Raw genomic sequence first — 23,079 nt, 5'->3', positions numbered from 1 at the left:
ATATATCCCTTTGTAGTACAGTTCCATATAAAAGACATGTTAGACTAATCTCTTCCACTTTCACACACTCTTCATATTTCACTTGAACATCTAGGAGGCATCTATAGAAGTTGAAGGGACACACAATATGAGTCCTGCCATGAAGACTCTCTCATTAGTATTGTCACCTAGCATGGCAGAAAGTTTAATACACAAAGTACACTTCCACACACAGTCTGAGTGCATTGCCTTTACAAAAACAAGACAATTACCTTTCTCTTCTCTCCCAGGTCCAGTTGATTTGCCTGGCATCGGAAGCCTTTTAAATGTTATTTGGAATGGAGGACTACAGAATCAACATGAAATCATGGTATGTTTATTAAATGATAAATACATGCTGATGATGAATTAGTAGTTTGTTATTGACCTATTTTTTTGTTTTGCTTTTTTTTTCTTGACTTAGCATAAATATCATCAAAAACTTGGAGGAATTTTTAAGATGAATCTTGGATTTTTTAAGTCAGTGCAAATTGGAGACCCAACTCTTCTGGAATCATTTTTAAGACATGAATGTATATATCCCAAAAGAATGGAGATTAAACCATGGAAAATGTATAGAGAATATAGAGAAGAAGCTTGCGGTCTTCTTACACTGTGAGTGCACAATATTTTTCACATTAAATAAAATTTTAGTTTAGAATTAGCAAAATTTGATTGATATATTGCACTTTTTTTCACCACTGGGTTATCCTTACAGATGCTTAAATTAGTAATAACTAATAATACACTGACAGCCATTTGGTGGTAAAATATTTATTCTCATACAAGAAATTACTGCATGCTGCAAACAATTTGAAAATCCTTGGAAAACTGGCAAATGTCACTCCCTATACTATAATATTCTATATATATTATTATGTTTTGTACTTTAAATTTACTATAGGAATTACCAGTGTTTGTTCTGTAAAGCAGGAAAAGAATATCAAGTGTGATCCAAATAAAATATCCAAATTTTTATCTAAGATTTACCAAATAAAACACATGACAGGTCAAAAGTTAAGACCACATGATTCTAAAGCTGCCTATACATATGATATATTCATTAGGTTGGCTAATTTTAGTAGCATCTGCTGTGCTCTTGTGTGTACAAATAACCACAGACATCAGATTTGTCCAAATTTAGTTGAATCTGCCAAAGTGTCTGCAGATAAATATCCCATGTGTATGGCCAGTTTTAATCATAGCATGTGCACTTTTAACTTAGTTGATACATTTTCAGTAAAGCTATTAGGTTGTGTCGAGATTTTGTTGGATCATTCTTTTCTGCTGTACATTATCTGTTTAATCCAGGTCAGATCACTTCATTATTTGGCATGCAGCTTGGTGAATGCAAACCATGCTACTATAGACACAATATGCACATCAATGCCTATATTGGTCTTTGTACAATAAGTGTTAACAGATAAGCCTTCAGTTGTGTCTATTATCCATTAGACTGGCAACTTGAAAGAACTTACATGCAAAATGATATTGCTAACTTGATAGATAAAGGGTTTTTAAAGGGATTCTACCATTAAACTACCTGAAAGGCCGATGAGCGCATCCCCACTGCTGCCCGAGAGCTCTTTCCTGTGCCGCCTCCTTCTTCTGCAGCAACTCCGCCTCTTCAGGCTTCTCTTGCTCTTGTAGTTCGATACAGGAGCATAGAGAGGCCACCCCAAAATGGCCGCCGGCCGGCTCCTGTATTGAACTGCAAGAGCAGCTACCCAAAAATGGCCGCCGGCCGGCAGGAGAAGAATCAGCGTTCATTGGCCGACTGTATAGCATTCAGCCAATCAACGCTGGTTCTGCATCAAATTTTTCATTTGAATAGTGAGTGGTACTCGATCGAGTACGAGTATTTCGAATACCATAATATTCGATCGAATACCTACTCGATCGAATACTACTCGCTCATCTCTATTCACTATCCAAATGAGTAGAAACATTGGGAAAAGTTTCTAAAAAATCCATCAATTACTATTAAAAGTTGTAATCCCATAAACAACATTTAGCACCTATACTGTGCAAAGATGATGTATTTTGTGGGATAACCAATTTAAGCTAAGGTAGCGGATGCAAAATAGGCTATGGAAGTTAGAATAGCGTCAAGTTGATTTAAGACAGGGGATTTGGTGGAAAGATGGCCGTGCCCTCTTACTGCAGGAGCACATGAAAAAAGTTGAAACTGTTGCATTCTGGTTCTGGTAAAGGGAAATTATGGGGGTTGTTGGGTATTACCCTTGAGATGTAGCATCAAGTTAAGAAACGTAAATTGCTTAATCATATGGCTACTGGAAGAAGAGGATTAAAGAATGAAAATTGAAAACTGTAAAACAAGAAGTGCTTAAGCATTTTTGATATTGTTCTCTACCTGTAGAAAAGACCAAGCAATCCTCTGTTTAAGACCATGCATGAGGCATGATCTAATATAGTTGGTGTACAAAGATGGCTGACTTGGGAGCTTCATTAGACTCCCAGTTGCTATGACAACCCATCATTAACGCACTATGGTCTGTTGGATGTATCAGTGGAGATGATAGTGCCTCTGTTGTTGTACTGTATTTGTAAAAAGTATACATTTTTCCATCCACAGTGAAGGTGAAGAGTGGTTGAACATGAGAAGAATAGCACAAGCAAAGTTGATGAAAATCAAAGAAGTAGCAAGAATGGACGTGCGAATTAATGAGGTGAATTCCCTACTTTCTAGACAAAAAGAGTTAAACTTAGTTTTTAATTACATAGCTTCATACCATATGTAAGTCGGTATAAAATCATATAATATCCAGATATTTACTGCACAGTTTTCCTTTTTACAACACACCTCCCACTGTAGTCTATAGTTTATTATAGAATGTGATCAAATGTCTGTACATAATATCCAGATATTTACTGTTCACCTTTAATTCTTATAACACACCTGTCACTGTAGTCTATAGTTTATCAATCATATCTATAGTTTATCATGGAACATGTGACTCCATTCATGGGGGTGCTCACATCTTAGACTGATGTCATTCTGATGAGCAGGACCAGAATCCAAGCACTGTCATAAACTTCTTGGGGGTATTGACTAACCTCAGTCGCTAATAGACACATATAGTAGAAACAAATGTAAAAAAAAAAATGTAGAAAAGATTAGCATGGATTTTTGATGTAATATTCCATTCCTGTATTGCAACATATGGAATGCATTCTAATTTGGTTATTCCAGTCAATGGCAAACAAGTATCTGATGTTAAAGTGCCTTCAGTTATATAAAATGGTTCTCATCTGCAAGGCTCTACTATACAGTAGGATTCTAAAATACAGCTGCAGGAGAAGCTGTTGGACCTACACCTATCAGATATTTATGAGCTATTGATAGATCAAGCAAAATCATGGACAACCCCTTTAAGTTACAGTAGCTCTAATCTAGCTAAGGACTCCAATTCAATAACCAATTCAATACAATATCACAACATGCTACCTTTTGAATGACTGCAATCCACATCCCCACTGGGCACCACACATAGATACAAATAAGATATAGAGTGCATCACTTTGTATTACCATATAATTTTAGTACTGTATATCATGAAAACCTATTAAATCCTTTCCGACATCCGCCGTAATAGTGCGGCGCTGCCAGGAAGGACTTCCCGCAAACCGCCGTAGTACTACGGTGGCTGCATGTGCGCACACAGAAACTGTGTGCGCACCATATCCTGTGGGTGTCAGCCGTAACATACGGCTGACAATGCCCTGTAACACCTGCGGTCAGAACCAGGTCCGATCGCGGGTGTTAACCCCTGAGATGCCGGCGGTCAAACTTTTCAGGGCACATCCCATATTTAGAGCTTATGAGAGAGAATATACCAGCGCTGATCCCCCAGAATGCCCCTCTTCCCCATCTGTGTCATAAGAGCTAGTGGCAAAATAGAATGGGATTTGGTGTACCCAATTTACTCCGCACAGCTTACATATTCACTACGGGGATATTAATGCTCACTACATCACTTAATAAATTCTTTGAGGGGTGCGGTTTTTAAAACGTGGTCACTTTCTAGAGGTTTCCACTGTTTTGACTCCTCAAGGGCTTTGTAAATGCGACATGGTTCCTGAAACTGATCACAGCCAGATCTGCCCTCTAAAAGCTCTTTGGCGCGCCTTCCCTTCTGCGTCTCCTGTGCGTCCATATATTAGTTTACACCCACAAGTGGGGTACTATGGTAGTTGGGAGAAGTTGCATAACAAATTGTGGGATGCGTTTTCTCCTTTAACCCCTTGTGAATTTGCAAATTCTAGGGCTAAACGAAAGTATTAGTAAAATAAAATCAAATTTGAAAATTTCACCTCCACTTTGTCTTAATTCCTGTTAAGAACTTATAGGGTTGAAATACTTGGTATATGTGTTTTTGGCTTCTATAAGGGGTGCAGTTTTGAAAATGGGGTGATTTATGAGGGGGGGGGGGGTTAATACAAGGGTCTTTCAAAACCCCTTCATAACTGGATTAGTCCCTTAAAAAAATGGGTTTTAGAAATTTCTTGAAAATTTTGAATATTGTTGTTTCACTTGTAAACCTTATAATGTCCGTAAAAAATAAAAGGGTGACTAAAGTTTGATGCCGACATAAAGCAGAGATCTAGGACATGAGATTTAGGATATAATTTTGGCGGTCTGACTATCTGTATGCAATGCACATCATTTCAAACTTTATAAAATGCATATTTTTCAAAATTTCCACCAAATTTCCTAATTTTTCATAATTAAACACACAACATATCAACCGAAATTTACCACTAACATGAAGTACAATGTGTTACGAAAAAACAATCTCAAAATCACTTTGGTAAGTTAAAGCGTTCCAAAGTTATTGCCACATAAAGTGACGTGTCAGTTTTGAAAAATCGAGCTTGGTCAGGAAGTCAAAAAGTGCCATCAGCGGGAAGGGGTTAATCTTATGACACATGCATGGGGGGACATGTCCAGCAGAGAGTAAAGGGGAGGAAGATCGCATCAGTTCTACAATTTATCATTGTCTAAGCTATGGAATGTTCACTGCAGAAACTTAATTTCAGAGTAACTTGAGAATATTTTGCAGGTACTGAAAGATTTTATTGCTCATGTCAACCGAGTGTGTGACAAACAAGGAAACATTGATGATTTGTATTTTGAACTAAACAAACTCTCATATGAAAGTAAGTACCCGCGAAGAAATGATTGCCATTAGAGATGAGCGAACAGTGTTCTATCGAACACATGTTCGATCGGATATCAGGGTGTTCGCCATGTTCGAATCGAATCGAACACCACGTGGTAAAGTGCGCCAAAATTCGATTCCCCTCCCACCTTCCCTGGCGCCTTTTTTGCACCAATAACAGCGCAGGGGAGGTGGGACAGGAACTACGACACTGGGGGCATTGAAAAAAATTGGAAAAAGTCATTGGCTGCCGAAATCAGGTGACCTCCATTTTAGACGAATAGTGGATTTCAAATCCGGGTCATATGAGAATGTGAACTTTGTGACTATGAGACAGGGATAGCTGTACAGGCAGGGATAGCTAGGGATAACCTTTATTTAGGGGGGAATGTTATTAAAAATAACTTTTTGGGGCTCTATCGGGTGTGTAATTGTGATTTTTGTGAGATAAACTTTTTCCCATAGGGATGCATTGGCCAGCGCTGATTGGCCGAATTCCGTACTCTGGCCAATCAGTGCTGGCCAATGCATTCTATTAGCTTGATGAAGCAGAGTGTGCACAAGGGTTCAAGCGCACCCTCGGCTCTGATGTAGCAGAGCCGAGGCTGCACAAGGGTTCAAGCGCACCCTCGGCTCTGATGTAGGAGAGCCGAGGGTGCACTTGAACCCTTGTGCACCCTCAGCTCTGCTACATCAGAGCCGAGGGTGCGCTTGAACCCTTGTGCACACTCTGCTTCATCAAGCTAATAGAATGCATTGGCCAGCGCTGATTGGCCAATGTATTCTATTAGCCTGATGAAGTAGAGCTGAATGTGTGTGCTAAGCACACACATTCAGCTCTACTTCATCGGGCTAATAGAATGCATTGGCCAGCGCTGATTGGCCAGAGTACGGAACTCGACCAATCAGCGCTGGCTCTGCTGGAGGAGGCGGAGTCTAAGATCGCTCCACACCAGTCTCCATTCAGGTCCGACCTTAGACTCCGCCTCCTCCGGCAGAGCCAGCGCTCTGCTTAGCACACACATTCAGCTCTACTTCATCGGGCTAATAGAATGCATTGGCCAATCAGCGCTGGCCAATGCATTCTATTAGCGTGAACTGAGTTTGCACAGGGGTTCTAGTGCACCCTCGGCTCCGCTACATCAGATTGCTACATCTGATGTAGCAGTGCCGAGTGTGCATCAGATGTGTAGTTGAGCAAAACTGACTCAGCACTGCTAAGTCTGCATTCGCATAGGAATGCATTGGCCAGCCTTCGGCCAATCAGCGCTGGCTCTGCCGGAGGAGGCGGAGTCTAAGGTCGGACCTGAATGGAGACTGGTGTGGAGCGATCTTAGACTCCGCCTCCTCCAGCAGAGCCAGCGCTGATTGGCCGAATTCCGTACTCTGGCCAATCAGCACTGGCTAATGCATTGTATTGGCGTGATGAAGCAGTGCTGAATGTGTGTGCTTAGCACACACATTCAGCTCTACTTCATCGGGCTAATAGAATGCATTGGCCAATCAGCGCTGGCCAATGCATTCTATTAGCGTGAACTGAGTTTGCACAGGGGTTCTAGTGCACCCTCGGCTCCGCTACATCAGATTGCTACATCTGATGTAGCAGTGCCGAGTGTGCATCAGATGTGTAGTTGAGCAAAACTGACTCAGCACTGCTAAGTCTGCATTCGCATAGGAATGCATTGGCCAGCCTTCGGCCAATCAGCGCTGGCTCTGCCGGAGGAGGCGGAATCTAAGGTCGGACCTGAATGGAGACTGGTGTGGAGCGATCTTAGACTCCGCCTCCTCCAGCAGAGCCAGCGCTGATTGGCCGAATTCCGTACTCTGGCCAATCAGCACTGGCCAATGCATTTCTATGGGGAAAAGTTAGCTTGCGAAAATCGCAAACTGACAGGGATTTCCATGAAATAAAGTGACTTTTATGCCCCCAGACATGCTTCCCCTGCTGTCCCAGTGTCATTCCAGGGTGTTGGTATCATTTCCTGGGGTGTCATAGTGGACTTGGTGACCCTCCAGACACGAATTTGGGTTTCCCCCTTAACGAGTTTATGTTCCCCATAGACTATAATGGGGTTCGAAACCCATTCGAACACTCGAACAGTGAGCGGCTGTTCGAATCGAATTTCGAACCTCGAACATTTTAGTGTTCGCTCATCTCTAATTGCCATCTATTAATAAAAGATTTTAGCTTTTCTAGTGGTAAATGTCATTGTCTCTCTTTATAGCAATATGCTCAGTCCTATACAATGAAAGGTGTGGACTTCTTGAAGAGGCATGTACAGAAGATGCATTGCTTTTCATACAGTCAGTGAAAAAGGTGTTGTATATATGTTATTAAATCATGTATGGCTAAAAAATATTTTCTATTTAAAAATGAACTATGAGCAGTTATCATATCATGTAGCACCTTCAGCTTTCTTATGAGTGTTTAATTTAACTTAAAGAGGACTTTTCACCTCCTGGGGCACATGTGGTTTTATATACCGCTAGAAAGCCAACAGTACGCTAAATTCAGCGGCCTTCACGTTCTGTGCCCCCGGTGAAGAGTTAAAAGTGTCGGTACGTAACTCTTCACTGTCAGAAGGGCGTTTCTGACAGTCAGTCAGGAACGCCCTTCCTCACAGTAGTGTCTATTGCGCTGTACTGTGAGAGGGGCGATGACGCTGAGCGGTGAGGAACACCCCACCCCCAGTACTCATTTATGGGCGAGCACTATCAGGAGGGGAGGGGGCGTTCCTCACCGCTCTCACAGTACAGCGCAATAGACGCTGCTGTGAGGAAGGGCATTCCTGACTGACTGTCAGAAACGCCCTTCTGACAGTGAAGAGCTACGGTACTGACACCGATAGCTCTTCACCGGGGGCACAAAACGTGAATTCAGTGCACTTTCGGCTTTCTAGCTGTTTATAAAACCGCATGTGCCCCAGGAGGTGAAAGGTCCTCTTTAAAGCCATACATTTATGACATGTAAATATATATAATTTGGTGAATTCATATATGAATTTTGACTTCAGTAGTCAAATTTCCCTCTGAGCTTTATATCAAGATAAGATTATCATTTTCGAGATAATAATATTTTGTGGTATTGAGTCAGAAAATTATATATTCTGTTGCACATTCTCTTCTATTATGTGGTGACACCAAGTGCCTATGGGTCTGTACCCTAAATGAAATTATTTTGATTCTGTTAAACTATTTCTTAAACCATATTGGCTGGCCATCCAAGATTATTACAATAAATGCCATGTAACCAACATTATACCATTTACTTTATAAATGCTTTAATGTATTGTAACCTAAGAGGATGATGTTGTAACCATTATATAAATGTTCTATTCTTTTTCTTGAAGATGATGCATTATTTAGGTCCACTCATTGTAACCTCAGCAGATCTTCATAAAAAATTTAATACAAAGTCATGGAAACGTCATACCGAAGCCTGGGACAATATATTTTCAACAGGTAATCTACTGGACAATATAGGGAGTTTTCCAAGACTTATATATTCCTGACCTATCCTTAGAAGAAGTCATCAATATGTGATGAAGAAACTCCAGAAAAATAATAATAGCACCTTTTGTTTTGTGCTGAACAAGTTTGGCCCAAAACAAATTGAAAGGACTTCACAAATATTTGACAAAACTAATCTGGTGTGAGTTGCCCAACTCTAGTAGCCACTAGTTAATTCTTTTTATCTATATAACACTAATAAAAAACCTCTATTTCCACTTATTAGTCTTACACGGTTATTACACCAACAGACAATAACAAACAGAGGAAAGACATTTATTAACACTAGTCTACATGCTGAATTAGACTACAAGCACAAAGAATATTATTAACAAGTTTTGATTCACATATGTATACTAGAAGTTTCTGAAAGTTAATTAAAGGGATCCTATCACTGGATACCCTTTTTTTCTGACTAACACATAGGAATAGCCTTAAGAAAGGCTAATCATCTCCTGCCTTCAAATGTCTTCTCCGCGGCACCATTCGGTAGAAATCCGGGTTTTCTTCAGTATGCAAATGAGTTCTCTCACCGCACTGGGGGCAGTCCCCAGCACTCAAACAGCACTTGGGGTATCCCCAATGCTGTGAGAGAACTTTCTAGCGACGCCTCTATCTTCTTCTGGAACGAAGAAGCCTCAGGCAGAGCCGACTGCGCATGTCCGCCTGGTGTAAGCAGCCATTTTCTTATGGCCGCTTACCCCAGCTTACTGTGTAAGTGGCCACAAGAAAATGGCCACTTACACCAGGCAAGCATGTGCAGTTGGTTATGCCCGAGGCCCAACAGCAGAGCTGACTACGCATGCCTAGAAGTTTGAAGCCAGCACCAGAAGAAGACGCAGGGAGAGGTCGTTCCAGAAGAAGATAGAGGCATTGCGGGAGAGTTCTCTCGTAGCATTGGGGACGCCCCCAATGCTTTTTGAGTGCTGGGGACCGCCCTCAGTGCTGCGAGAGAACTCATTTGCATACTGAAGAAAACCCAGACTTCTACCGAACGGCGGCACGAAGAAGACATCTAAAGTAGGAGAAGAATAGCCTTTCTTAAGGCTATTCCTATGTGTTAGTCAGAAAAAAGGGTATCCAATGATAGGATCCCTTTAACCCCTTCCCGCCGATGGCATTTTTTGATTTTCGTTTTTCGTTTTTGACTCCCCTCCTTCTAAACCCCATAACTTTTTTATTTCTCCGCTCCCAGAGTCATATGAGGTCTTAATTTTTGCAGGACAATTTTTTCTTCATGATGCCACCATTAATTATTCTATATAATGTACTGGGAAGCAGGAAAAAAATTCAGAATGGGGTGGATTTGAAGAAAAAATGCATTTCTGCGACTTTCTTACGGGCTTTGGTTTTACGGCGTTCACTGTGCAGCCAAAATGATATGTCCCCTGTATTCTGTGTTTCGGTACGGTTCCAGGGATACCAATTTTATATGGTTTTATTTACATTTTGACCCCTAAAAAAAATTCCAAAACGGTGTTAAATTTTTTTTTTTCTAAAAGTCGCCATATTCCGACGGCCGTAACTTTTTTATACATAGGTGTACGGGGATGCATAGGGCGTCTTTTTTTGCGGGGCCGGGTGTACTTTTTAGTTCTACCATTTTCGGGAAATGTTATTGCTTTGATCACTTTTTATTCAAATTTTTATCAGAATTAAAACAGTGAAAAAACGGCGGTTTGGCACTTTTGACTATTTTTCCTGCTACGGCGTTTACCGAACAGGAAAAATATTTGTATAGATTTGTAGAGCGGGCGATTTCGGACGCGGGGATACCTAACATGTATATGTTTCACAGTTTTTAACTACTTTTATATCTGTTCTAGGGAAAGGGGGGTGATTTGAACTTTTAATACTTTTTATATTTTTTTATATTTTTTTTTACTTTTTTTTTAATTTTTTTTTTGCATTTATTAGACCCCTAGGGGTGTTGAACCCCAGGGGGTCTGATCACTAATGCAATGCATTACAATGCTAATGCATTGCAATGCATTGCAAAAAAAGCATCATCTCTTTTGCAGGCTGTATACACCAGCCTGCAAAAGAGAGAATTTGCAGACTGGCTGGGAGCCCTTAACAAGGCTCCCGGCTGTCATGGCAACGGGGGGTCGGCCCTGGAGCATGCTCCAGGAGCCGGCGATCCCTGCCAAAATGGCGGCGCCCATGCGCCGCCGGGAAAATGGCGCCTCCGGCGCCTTTGACAGCAGCGCCGGAGGGGTTAATGCCTCCGATCGGTCCGGGGACCGATCGGAGGCATTAGAGCCGGTTGTCTACTGCTTGAAGCAGTAGACACCCGGCGGCTATGACGGCCGCCCGGCTCCCGGGCGGTCGCCATAGTTACAGACCCGACACGCGCCGTACTATTACGGCGCATGTCGGGAAGGGGTTAATAACTGTAAGTCTAAAAAATATGGCTTTGTTAATGAGTCTCCACTGTCAGAAAGTCAGAACGTCATCACAATGATGCTAGGCTATAAAGCTGTCTTTCTGACAGTGGAGAGATATCACTGACAAAACTAATGGCACCAATATCTCTAGCACCGAGGCAAATACCAGGAAAGCTGACAGTGTGGTGAATTCAGTACACTGTTGACTGTCTGGCGGTATGTAATACCGCAAATCTCTGAGGACATGAAAGGTCCTCCTTAAATATGATGAAGGTAGAGAAAAGAGCCAGGTAGAGTCACATCATTCAGTAGAATAGCAGAATGTTCCATTCCAAACTTACTGAGGGAAACTCGATAAGTTAAAACTAATTCAATTTGCAGCAAAAAAACCTCCCAAAACTGAACTACATGCTGTGTACCGTATTCATTATGTTAGTTTAGACAAGGGGCATTAAGAGAAAATATATGGCACGTATGTCCAATAAGTCAGAACGTTTCAATCAGCGGTTATTGGGAGATGTCAGCTAGTGTGCATGCTACCTGGTGTCAACAAGGGCACACCAGTATTCTGCCACATCTTTCTGTTGCAAAACAAGAAGTAGATGTCATACACTTAGGGAAATAGAACTGTATTGGGAGGCTTTTTTTGCAGGCTGATTTTGAGGCGGATTCAGCGTCAAAATCAGGGCCAAAAAACGGTGTGTGAATGGACCCTCTAGATGCTTAATTCAGCATCAACCACTTTAATAAATCTGGTTCATTTTAAAATAGGATTAATAAATCTGCCTTATTTTGGTGTCTTCAATTACAATGCAAAATGTAATTAATTATTTATTTCATCAATCTTGTTTGTATGATCCAGTAAACAATTATATCGACAAGCAACTAAACTCTGACAATGCCCAGAAGAATGACTTACTACATGCAATTCATTCTGAACAATTACTTACAAAGAAGGAACTCTCTGGTCTTCTTACTGAACTTCAGATTGGAGGTGTTGAAACTGTAAGTTTACTAGTATTCACATATTTAGCGAAAGAAGTTTTTTCCACTTCTGAATTATGGCTGCACCAATGTTCACTGGAAACTTCAGTAGTTTAGAATGTCTTCTGTAATGCCAACTAATGCCATCAGTACATTTTGTAACAATAAGGTTGTGATGGCCTTGAGACAGCTCACTGGTTTTACCCATTGTCAGATATTTCTTGAGACACCTTTTTATAAGCCATCAGTTGTACCAGCTGATATTATTTGTCAATAAGTGTCAGAATTACTTTCGCATTACTGACAGGTTTAAACTGGTGTTATGATCTCCATTTTATTTTTTAGTGTGTTCTAGACACATTAGAGATGAGCGAACAGTAAAATGTCCGAGGTTCGATATTCGTTTCGAGTAGCCCCTCAATATTCGACTACTCGAATCGAATATCGAACCCTATTATAGTCTATGGGGGAAAAAAGCTCGTTTCAGGGGTAGGCAACGTTCAATCAAATTATATTTACCAAGTCCACGAGTGAGGGTCGGGCTGGATCCTCCAAGCAGTCTTCTCCTTACAGCGTCCCTGCGGCATCTAACGGCTCTTCCGGCTCTTCATTCACTCTGTCAGGCATCGGGCCTGGGCAGAGCCGACTGCACATGCCCGCACTACCAGCGGACATGCGCAGTCGGCTCTGCCCAGGCCCGATGCCTGGCAGAGTTAATGAAGAGCCGCAAGAGCCAGAAGACGCCGCGGAGAAGACTTCTAAAGGTAGAAGAACCAGCATTGATTGGCCGACTGTATAGCATTCGGCCAATCAATGCTGGTTCTGCATCGAACTTTTACATTTGAACAGCGAGTGTACTCGATCGAGTTCTACTCGCTCATCTCTAATTATTATCAGGATTATGTAAAATTGTTGTATTAACAAGTGGAATAGCCATAGTGTATATGCTGAACATAGACAGAAATATCCATTAACCTGCTATATGTCACAATAGTTAGAGATAAGTGAATTTTTCAAAAATTTGATTCAGCCAGTTCACCGAATTTTCCAAAATGATTTCATTCAATCCGAATTAATTTGTGGCGAATAACATTAAAACCAGCTATTTCCTGGCTGCAGGGAGCCTGTATAGTGGTTTAGAATACTGCCTTAAGACTGTGTAGAACACTGTACCCCAATAATTGGAATTACACAGGTATGATCTATTGCAAACCTGCAATGAACAGCATTATAATGACAGTCAGTGCAGAAAGGTGAAGTAGGGTTGCTCGTATTACCCAGGCTAGAAATGAAACATTCCTATCCTTTCCCTACACTTCTAATGCTCTTTCCCTGAACTTCTATTGAGCAAAATATCAGTTTTCAAGTATTTCCTACCACTTACCCTAGTGCCTGCTTACATCTCTCCCTGCACTAAGTACACTGGAAAATGCCTGAATCCAAGATGGCGCAGGGTATTTATAGGGTTGTGACATAACAGGGCTAGTTGGTTGATGATTGGCTGCAAACATGGCATTGTGGGTGATCCCATGTTCCCAGAGTTCCATGCCCAATGTCTTGACATCTGCAGCAGCCATTTTAGAAAAAAATGTGCTTCGTTACCATGAATCATCAGGAAATCCATATTCAATGTAAATTGAATATTTCCTGAAATTCGGCTCAAATTCCACGTAGTCAGCTTCGATTCGCTCATCTCTAACAATAGTGTATAGACATAACTTTTTTTGTTCACTGTTTTCTGCTGTTCTGCAGTAAAGAATAAGAAGGTACAGAATAATATAATGCTATAAATGTTTTGTTAAGTTTGATGACATAAAGGTGGAAGTGGGGTTCAGGTCATGCAGAAATATCAAGAGATTTTCCCAGTATAAACATGCCACAAAAGAACCCAAGGCATATTCTAAAAATGACTCTATAAGTCACATGGATAGAATGTAAAGCCTAGAGTATGAATTGAATACAGAATTGTATTAAAACTGTGTTTCCTTTTTTTTTTTTTCACAGATAGCAAATTCTTTATTGTGGTTGATATTTAATATATCAAGACATGATGATGTTCAGGAGAAAGTTTTCAAGGAAATTCAGTCAGTTTTATCACCAGGAATATTCCCATCTGCTGAACATCTACAAAAGATGCCATATTTAAAATCCTGTATTAAGGAATCCATGAGGTTATCATTATTATTATCGTTATTATACCGCTTGATGAAATATTATACCGTTTTAATGCAAAAATCTATAGATCTATATTTTAAAATCAGCTTCAGATGACTTGTGTGCAGAAAAAAAAAAATACTCTTTAATAGGCAATTTGCATTTCTGAAATAATTCATATAAGAAACTATAATAAACTTAATAAAGGGGAGTAGAGTACATTAAACGTTTAGGTTCTTAGCAGGGGTGAACCTACCTTTTTTGCCTCCGAGGCGGACGACAGAAAGCCGCCCCCCCCCCCCTGGGAGGAGGGGGCGGGGTGGAGCGAAGGGGGCGGGGCGGAGCGGCATTAGCAGGCGGAGAGCAGGCAGGGAGAGGACCTGCTCTCTGCCTGAGCGTGAGGGGAGGCCGCTGGAGCAGCGCTGTGTCCACAGGGCCTCCCCAATCCACCACTCGCTTCCCATGCCGGGCTGCCGAGACGGTGTCGCTAAGCCAGTCCAGGACAGCTTGTCCTGGATTGGCTTAGGTAAGAAAAAATGCCGCCCCACCCCCACCCCGGGGCCCTGGCATAGCGCCGCCTGAAGTGGTCGCTTCAGGTCGCCTTATGGGAGGTGCGGTGCTGGTTCTTAGCCTGTAGTATGTTAACCCAGTGGTTACATATCATGTGTCTAGGGGGTGTTTGCTGTGGTTATCATGTCTGACCATAGCACTGGGGGTAAGAATGAATGTTCCCTCTAAGCCAAACAAAATAAAGCCAAGGAAAAATAAAGAGAACAAACAATATTCTAATGAAGCTCAATGAGCCCAAAAACTGTTTTACCTGTCTATACAGTTTGGAATTTTTAACTCATTACTAGAGCACAAGTAACAGGGAACAGTTGTAAAAACTCCAAATTTTGCAATAAGATTAAATCCTTGGATGAGTGTAGTGATGACAGGTATCCTATTTGGTCCTGGCTTTGGTGTACTAAGATACCTGACCTTGGGACTGGGACCCATTAGCACCCAGCAATCGCCCTTTCTTTGCCATGATCACTAGTGAATGGCATCTATAGGACCCTTCTCCTGAGCTGACAGGCTGCAGGGACTCCATCCGAACATTATTATGATTATTAGCTTTAATATGATTATTACTGCAATTGTTGTAAAATAATATTGTAATCACAAGCCTCCTTGTTTTAGGGTCACACCTACAGTGCCTTTCACAAGCCGTACATTGGATAAAGATACAAACCTTGGAGGCTATTTGGTTCCACAAGGTGTAAGTGTCATTTGTCATCACCACATGTATATTCAGCTCCCTTTTCTGCCTGGGCAATTTAATAGAAGAGGAAGCTTTTTATATATTGTATAACATATAACATATATACTGTCTTAAAGGGGTTGGCCACTTTCAAACCAATATTGAGTGTCAGATGTTATGGTTTGTATAATAACAAGTTGTGCTTTTTTCCAATATACTTTCTGTATCAATTCTTCGGCTTGCTTTCATTCATTCTGTTACTTCTAGAGGATAAAACTCTGTCCATGGTCATGTGATTTACGGTCCATGGTCATGTGATTTACGGTCCATGGTCATGTGATGAGCACACAGGTGCCGCTCGTTATAGTCACAGCACTGTAATCAGACAGCTGCCTGGTAATCAGCTGTGCACCTGTGTGCTCATCACATCACCATGGACCGTAAGTCACATGACCATGGACCGTAAATCACATGACCGTGGTCAGAGTTTTATCCTCTAGAAGTAACAGAATGAATGGCAGCTAGACGAAATCTAGAAAACTGTGAGGAATTGATACAGAAAGTATATTGGAAAATTGTATATTTTTTTTTATTGTACAAACAATAACATTTGTTTCTCAATATTGGTCAGAAAGTGGCCAACCCCTTTAATCTCCTACACTCCTATATTCATATATTTATATCTTTTTGCTACACATTCTGTTTCCCTGGATATCTGTATTTATATTGAAATAATCACTTATTATATTGTTATATTTTAAATAGACTATTGCAATGATTAACTTTCATGCAATGATGTGGAATAATGACTGCTTTCCTGATGCTCAATTGTACAAACCTGAAAGATGGATGAAGCCAAGATCCGCTGTAAACCCATTTGCAAGTACACCTTTTGGAATTGGAAAAAGAATGTGCATAGGACGACGACTGGCAGAATTACAGCTACAGCTAACTCTCTGTTGGGTAACATGACTTTTTTTTTAATGTTTGAATAGTGCATAATTTTTTCGATAAAATAGAACATTCATTCTAACGGATCTAAGTGTAGTAGAACTAAATGTATATGTGTAGTGTATATTTTTCTGTAGGCCCAGATTGTGGGGTTCTTTTGACTTTGTCTATAAAGTAGGCCACACCTTAATCATGTATGACTTTTATTCTGAGGCACCACATGGGGAAATGCAACTTTTTTTTTAAAGATTTTGTTGAGGTTTTTTTTCAGCTAGATTCAATAATAACTACAAAAGAAATGGGGAATATATAGAAAGCTCATATACGTCTACCTTCCGCTCAATCCACTCCTGGCTTTGGCTCAAAAAAATCTGTAAGAAAAAAACTGTGTTTCCACAACATGGGGCTTTGGCCGTAGTCAGAGGCAGCATATTGCAGAAATGCAGCTTTTTTGTTGCAGATTTTGTTGCGTTTTTTTTTCTTTTGAGCCAAAGCCAGGAGTGGATTGAGCAGAAAGTAGAAATATAAGGACTTCTATATATTTCCCATTCCTTTTGTAGGCATTCTTGGCTATGGCTAAAAAAAAAAATGCAGAAAAATCTGCAAGAAAAAAGCTGCATTTCCGCAATGTGGGACCTCAGCCTTAAAATGTTAGTTTGCTACACTATTATTATTTTTTATTATTTATCTAGTACCATTATTTTTGCAGTCCTGTACATTTGTGAAGGAGTTTACGTGCATATTACATGTACAACAGCAAGTACAACAGATACAAAACTAGCCAAATGATTAATCAGATACATGTATAGTAGGTATAAGAACCCTGCCCACAGCCATGCAACGTAAAAAAAATAATATAAAAATTAAACCTTACTGTTCACATCGAAAACCCTCTGTAGCCTTCTCCTATGTGTCATCTATTCTCACAGCACTGGAAGTGCTTAAATAACATAGAAATACATATGATATGAATATTAAAGTATACGTCACTTTTTTATTTCACTTTATTTCTGTTCTTCAATGTTTACACTTTTCACCTCTGCAGGATCTACATGTTGTGTACGCTTCTTCCTGGGCTGGTGGGCAGAGACTAGTTAGGAAACAGCTCTTGGATCATTTAGGACATATATAGAGAGATATCTTGTTTCTCCAAAAATAAACCCTAACCTGAAATTAAGCCCTAGCTTGATTTTTCATGGTTTTCGAAGTAGGCGTGAAATATAAGCCCTACTCCAAAAATAAGCCCTAGTTACAGTCAGCGCCTCCAGTGCTAGGTTATGTCACATGACATTATTGACTTCATGGAGATGGAGAATAGGCATACCATAGCTCCCAACTATCCTGGACAAGTGCTCTGCTATCTCCTACCATGGCAGGGCAAAATCCACTCCCCCTAAAATATTATATTCCTGTCCCATGGGTCCATACCTCTTTTAATACAAGACAGTATCCTGCTGGCCTTAGAAGCAGCTGACTGGCATAGCATGCTGTAATTTAACCCACAATCTAGAAGTACACCCAAATCCTTCTCCATCAGTGACTCTCTCAGCTTAAACTCCTCTAGGATATATGATGCATTCAGATTATTTTCACCTAGATGCATAATTTTACATGTATTCACATTGAACCTCATTTGCCATGTGCATGCCTAAATACTCAGTCTTTCCAAGTCTGCTTGTAACCTACGTACAGCCTCCAGAAACTGCACTGTACTACATAGCTTGGTCTCATCTTCAAAAATAGAGAACATGCTATTAATTTCATCTTCTATATCATTAATAAATAAGTTAAATAACAGCTGACCCAGATCTGAACCCTGGGATACACCATTTATAACAGCGGACCCAGTACTGAATCCTGGGGTAATAATAATAATAATAATAATAATAATAATAAATGTTTTTAATATAGCGCCAACATATTCCGCAGCACTGTACAATTAGTAGGGTTCAAATACAGACAGAAAGATACATTACAAAGAAAGTCATTTCACACAATGGGACTGAGGTCCCTGCTCGCAAGAGCTTACAATCTATGAGGTAGAGGGGGTGACACAAGAGGTAGCAGGGGCGGCATTGCTTATACAGGGGTCAGACAATACTGTAATAGAGGTTACTGTCATTACACAAACATAAAACTTTATGAGCCATCACCAGTCGTGACCTTTAACATATGGATGGTGCTTGGACATATAAAGTTAGCCTGAAATGGCATCATATCATGTGGGGTAATGTGGGAGCTGGAACAGAGGAGGGTTAGATTTTGAGGATTCTAATTACGGTACGGAAGGGTTTACATTAGGAATTGGGATAGGCCTGTCTGAAAAGATGTGTCTTGGGCATTAATCTGATTGTCCCTGATAGAGCATTCCAGAGAAGTGGGTCAACTCGGGAGAAGTCTTGTATATGAGCATGGGAGGTTCTGATAATAGAGGATGTAAGTGTTAGGTCATTCAGTGAACGGAGAACACGGGTTGGGCGGTAGACAGAGATGAGGGAGGAACTGTAGGAAGGTGCAGCATTATGGAGAGCATTGTGGATGAGGGTGATAACTTAATATTTTATTCTATAATGAATAGGCAGCCAATGTAGCGACTGACACAGAGCACTTATAACTGTGGACCTAGCACTGAACCTTGGGTTACACCACTTATAACAGCGAGCGGACCCAGCACTGAACCCTGGGGTACACCACTTATAACTGTGGACCCAGCATTGAACCCTGGGATACACCACTTAGAACAGCGAGCGGATCCAGCTCTGAACCTTGGGGTACACCACTAATATCAGAGGACCTAGCATTGAACCTTGGGGTACACCACTAATAACAACGGACCCAGTACTGAACCCTGGGGTATACCTCTTATATCAGAGGATCCAGCACTGAACCCTAGAGTACACCACTTATAACAGCGGTCAGTAAGTACAGATATGGCATCTCTTACCTTCCCTTTTGAGCAGATATGTGTTTTAAGCAACTTTTCTCAAAGCAACATAATCTGCCGATTATTTTAACACAAAGTAATATTCTAATTTTTATACTTGTGTCTATTTGTGGCCACCCAATGGGGGGATGTCTGAATTGTAGCCTTTCATATTTGTATACTTACTTAAATGAAAAAGTAACATGGGAACACTTATTATAAATGAGTGCCACTATTTGTTAATTTTAATATTTTGTTTTTCCTTAGATTTTACAGAGTTTTCACATAAGTGCTTCTGATATGGAACCAGTGAAGGCCATTGTCTCTGGAGTAATGATTCCCACACGGAAACTGCCTGTAATTTTTAAGAAACGATAGATTCCTATGCGTAACTGTCCGGAGCCTTTGTCCCAGTTATGACCGCTGCTGTCTGATAGTGTACACCTACATCATCTGCTGTATGGATAATACGTCAATGATTTACCTGCCACAGACTCTGCAGAATTGCTGTGAAAGCTGCCAAGATACTTTTTTGGATTATTGTTATATTATTTTATGCATTTTATTTCTTTTTATTTTCAAATTGATAAAAGTTTAGTCACTGCTAGAGATGGACGAACCCCTGAAGATTTGTTTTAGTTCCGAATGTTGTCCAAAGATTTGTTTTGCTTCAAATAAGTTCCAGAGGAGGTGTGGAAACAATAAACAGTTATATTCACCTTCCCTCACATCTACTAAGCATCCTTGCATCTAGCAGTCCCTTGGAGTCCTCTTCTGGCCTCCTGGTTGATGTCCTACACCTTGGGTTTGCTACTGAGGCCTATGATTGAAACTCATTGATGGCATGGGCGCACCAATGTCATAATGCTTAGATGCAAATGCAATGACATTGGTACACCAATCACCTAGGAGACCAGAAGAGGCTATACAAGGACCCCAAGGGTGCACAGGAGAGCTGAGCGAAGTGAGTATAACTGTTTATTATTTTTCCAGACCTCCCCTGGGCCTCCACATATTATTCCCTGAGTCTGAAAAAAGTATAATAGTTTCATTTTTAATTCATGGATAATGAACCTGCAAAGTTTTGGTTCTGGTTTAAACTCAAGAATTGTGTAAAATTTGGGTTGAATCCAGTTCGTTCTAGACCAGTTTGCTCATCTGTACTATAAGCAATAGAAAAATAGAGAATTTGATATTGTTGACAAAAAACTCATAAATTATAGAAATATTAATTCTTAACTTAGCTCAAGTTTAGTTAAATAATCAAATTTCTTATTAAACAAATTCAGTAGTACACTGCATCGCAAAGTAGTATTTTCTTGAAAAGCTAGTCATCTTGCAACACACATATCTGGACATGGACAAGAGGAAGTGTAAGGGAGGACACATCTGTATCAATAAAATCCATTATTGTACAAGCCATATTGTTATTTGTTGGATGTTATAAACTGTAAAATGATATCATTTCAGTCTGTATATTAATGACAATGAAATATGTAGAAACAAAATATTTTGTAGTATACTATACTAATGTCAGTGTAGTGTGCAACAACACATTTATTAACAGGAAAAAAAACAACTATGTGATTGTATTCGGAATAATTAAACACAAACCAGTTAAGATGTGCTGCTTATTGAAATTGAAATCACAATATAAAAATAAAAGTTGTTGTATGTTATAATTTTTCTATAGAGCCTACATTTTAGCAGTAAACAGTTTTACTTCCAAGTATAAACCTTGTGTGAGGAGAAGGTACAAGAAATCTTGCCAAAATTATTTATAAAATGTAATAGGAATGGGATCCATCATTAGAGCATTAGAGTATATTTAGATAATGACTCATATTTTAGAAATATGACAAGGTACAACTTTCTAATATATGTATGTAACAACTAGGTATCCATATACTGGTGTTTTGTTGTTCTTGTATCTCTTTAAGGTTTCTTGTTCATAGTGCCTCCAGGTGAATGTGAATAAAAAGAGGTTGGCCATCTTCAGAACAATATTATTGTTTTATAATAAAAAAAAGTTTTACAATTTTCCAGTATACTTTCTATATCAATTCCGCACAATTTTCTACATCTTTGCTTGCTGCTTCTGCTTATTCCCAGTGGATAAATATCAGTCTATGGTCAAGTGTTATACAGTCCATGGTCATGTGATGAGCGCACAGCTCATTACGAAGTAGATGTCTGATTATTGTGTGTGCTGTGACTATAACAAGTCATCCACTTGTTCTAATTGTGACCACTGGAACCTGAGTGGTCAAAACAGTACAGTCCATTGCAGCAAGTCCAACAATAGAAATAAAGTGGTGGCATCGATGGTTCAAAACATTCTTTATTCAGGCAGTGCAGGCATAAAGTATACCCAGTGACATCTACAGTGACGGCCCATTTCCTTATATAATATTCCATTTTATATGTTTTAGGGTAGTTTATATTTATTAAACGTAGGATCGTGAGTATGGTCTCAGTGGAGTGTGTCTTATCAATATGCAAAAAGATAATTGATTACACTGATTCTCACAAGAATAGGTCATACAAGTTTCCATGTGTTCCCACAGATGCTAATAAGTAGTGGGGGTTATACTTTTGGGTTCACACTTAGATGATCTCTTATTCAGTTATGGACTTGAATTTGTCTCGAATTTGACTACAAAAAAGCTGCACTTTACCATTCTCCACTGTTTGGCCACACATAGACACATATAAGATTGTTAGCATATCACTTTGTTATAATCTGTCACAAAACCATGTTGTATATCGTAATATGTGATACGCATATTTGAACATGTCCAGCCAAGTGGACATACAAAACAGTGGCATAAGTACTGGCGTAGCAGCCGTAGCAACTGCCATAGGCCCCTGCTCATGTATTTATTTTTTTAATAAGCTGTTACCTGTTTTCCACATCAGCTCCTGGACCCTGGATCACCTCTATTAGCCCAGAATGTCTTAATAAATTATTTAATTTTGTGTTTACTAAACTAGACAACCTCTTTAAAAGTGTGTAAACCAGTATGGTGGCTAACAGTATTAGTATTACCAATAATAAATTCAGCATGTTAGAATTATATTTGTATAACTGAAAATTATTTTCTAAGAGCCATTGAAACACCAAACACATCTTTACTTGCCATATATATCTGTTTGCCTTTAATTGTAGAAGCCATGGTTTGTAAAACTGAGAATCAATATATATAACTACCAAGGTGCTATATAATATTAAGAAATGAAAAGGTGACAGGTCATCAATTATAAAAATACAAAAATACATTATTTATTAAAAACAATTTTTACCTAAACCTAAGCTATTATTCAAGAAGAAGGCAAAAAACCTGGACACGTTAAGCCAATTTTGTGTCTCAGGGAAAAAAAATCCTTCTTGACCCCGAGAAAAGGCCATCAGTTCAAGAACCCTGGACCAAAGCTTTAACAACACTGACTAATCAATCTAAAAGACAGAATCTAGGTAGGAGAGTTGTTTTCTGTTCTGTTCTTCACAGACAAGACTATGGAACATGCTGCACTGCTGAGAGTTGTTTTCTATTTTCAGATCTTCACTATGCCCTGGTGGTGTACAGCATCTCTTCTTCACAGACAAGACTATGGAGCTTGCTTCGCTGCTGGCTGTATTGTTGTCTGCATGCATCTCCATGATTGACTCACATCATTTCCACTGAAAGAGAAAACAAACACAAATCCCTATGGAACAGATATTAG

General features: G+C 39.9%; 1 protein-coding gene across 1 annotated transcript; it reads left to right on the top strand.

The window, feature by feature from the left end:
- The first annotated feature begins 139 nt into the window (after nucleotides 1-139).
- Nucleotides 140-19,731, top strand: LOC142201354 (1,25-dihydroxyvitamin D(3) 24-hydroxylase, mitochondrial-like). The gene is made up of 11 exons (XM_075272196.1): nucleotides 140-349; nucleotides 443-633; nucleotides 2,615-2,708; nucleotides 5,103-5,199; nucleotides 7,427-7,518; nucleotides 8,552-8,663; nucleotides 11,961-12,103; nucleotides 14,087-14,253; nucleotides 15,419-15,497; nucleotides 16,245-16,442; nucleotides 19,621-19,731. The coding sequence occupies exons 1-11, from the start codon at nucleotides 140-142 to the stop codon at nucleotides 19,729-19,731; spliced, it is 1,494 nt and encodes a 497-aa protein (XP_075128297.1).
- Nucleotides 19,732-23,079: the final 3,348 nt, after the last annotated feature.

The sequence above is a fragment of the Leptodactylus fuscus genome, chromosome 4, assembly GCF_031893055.1.
Source record: "Leptodactylus fuscus isolate aLepFus1 chromosome 4, aLepFus1.hap2, whole genome shotgun sequence".
NCBI lineage: Eukaryota > Metazoa > Chordata > Amphibia > Anura > Leptodactylidae > Leptodactylus > Leptodactylus fuscus.
The sequence above is the reverse complement of the archived record's forward strand: the minus strand, read 5'-3'. Positions and strand labels throughout refer to the sequence as shown.

Coding starts and splice junctions, on each gene's coding strand:
- LOC142201354 (XM_075272196.1), top strand. CDS start 140: ATGAAGACTCTCTCATTAGTATTGTCACCTAGCATGGCAGAAAGTTTA. Junction 5,200..7,426: donor AAACAAACTCTCATATGAAA/GTAAGTACCCGC, acceptor CTCTCTTTATAG/CAATATGCTCAGTCCTATAC. Junction 14,254..15,418: donor TGTATTAAGGAATCCATGAG/GTTATCATTATT, acceptor TCCTTGTTTTAG/GGTCACACCTACAGTGCCTT.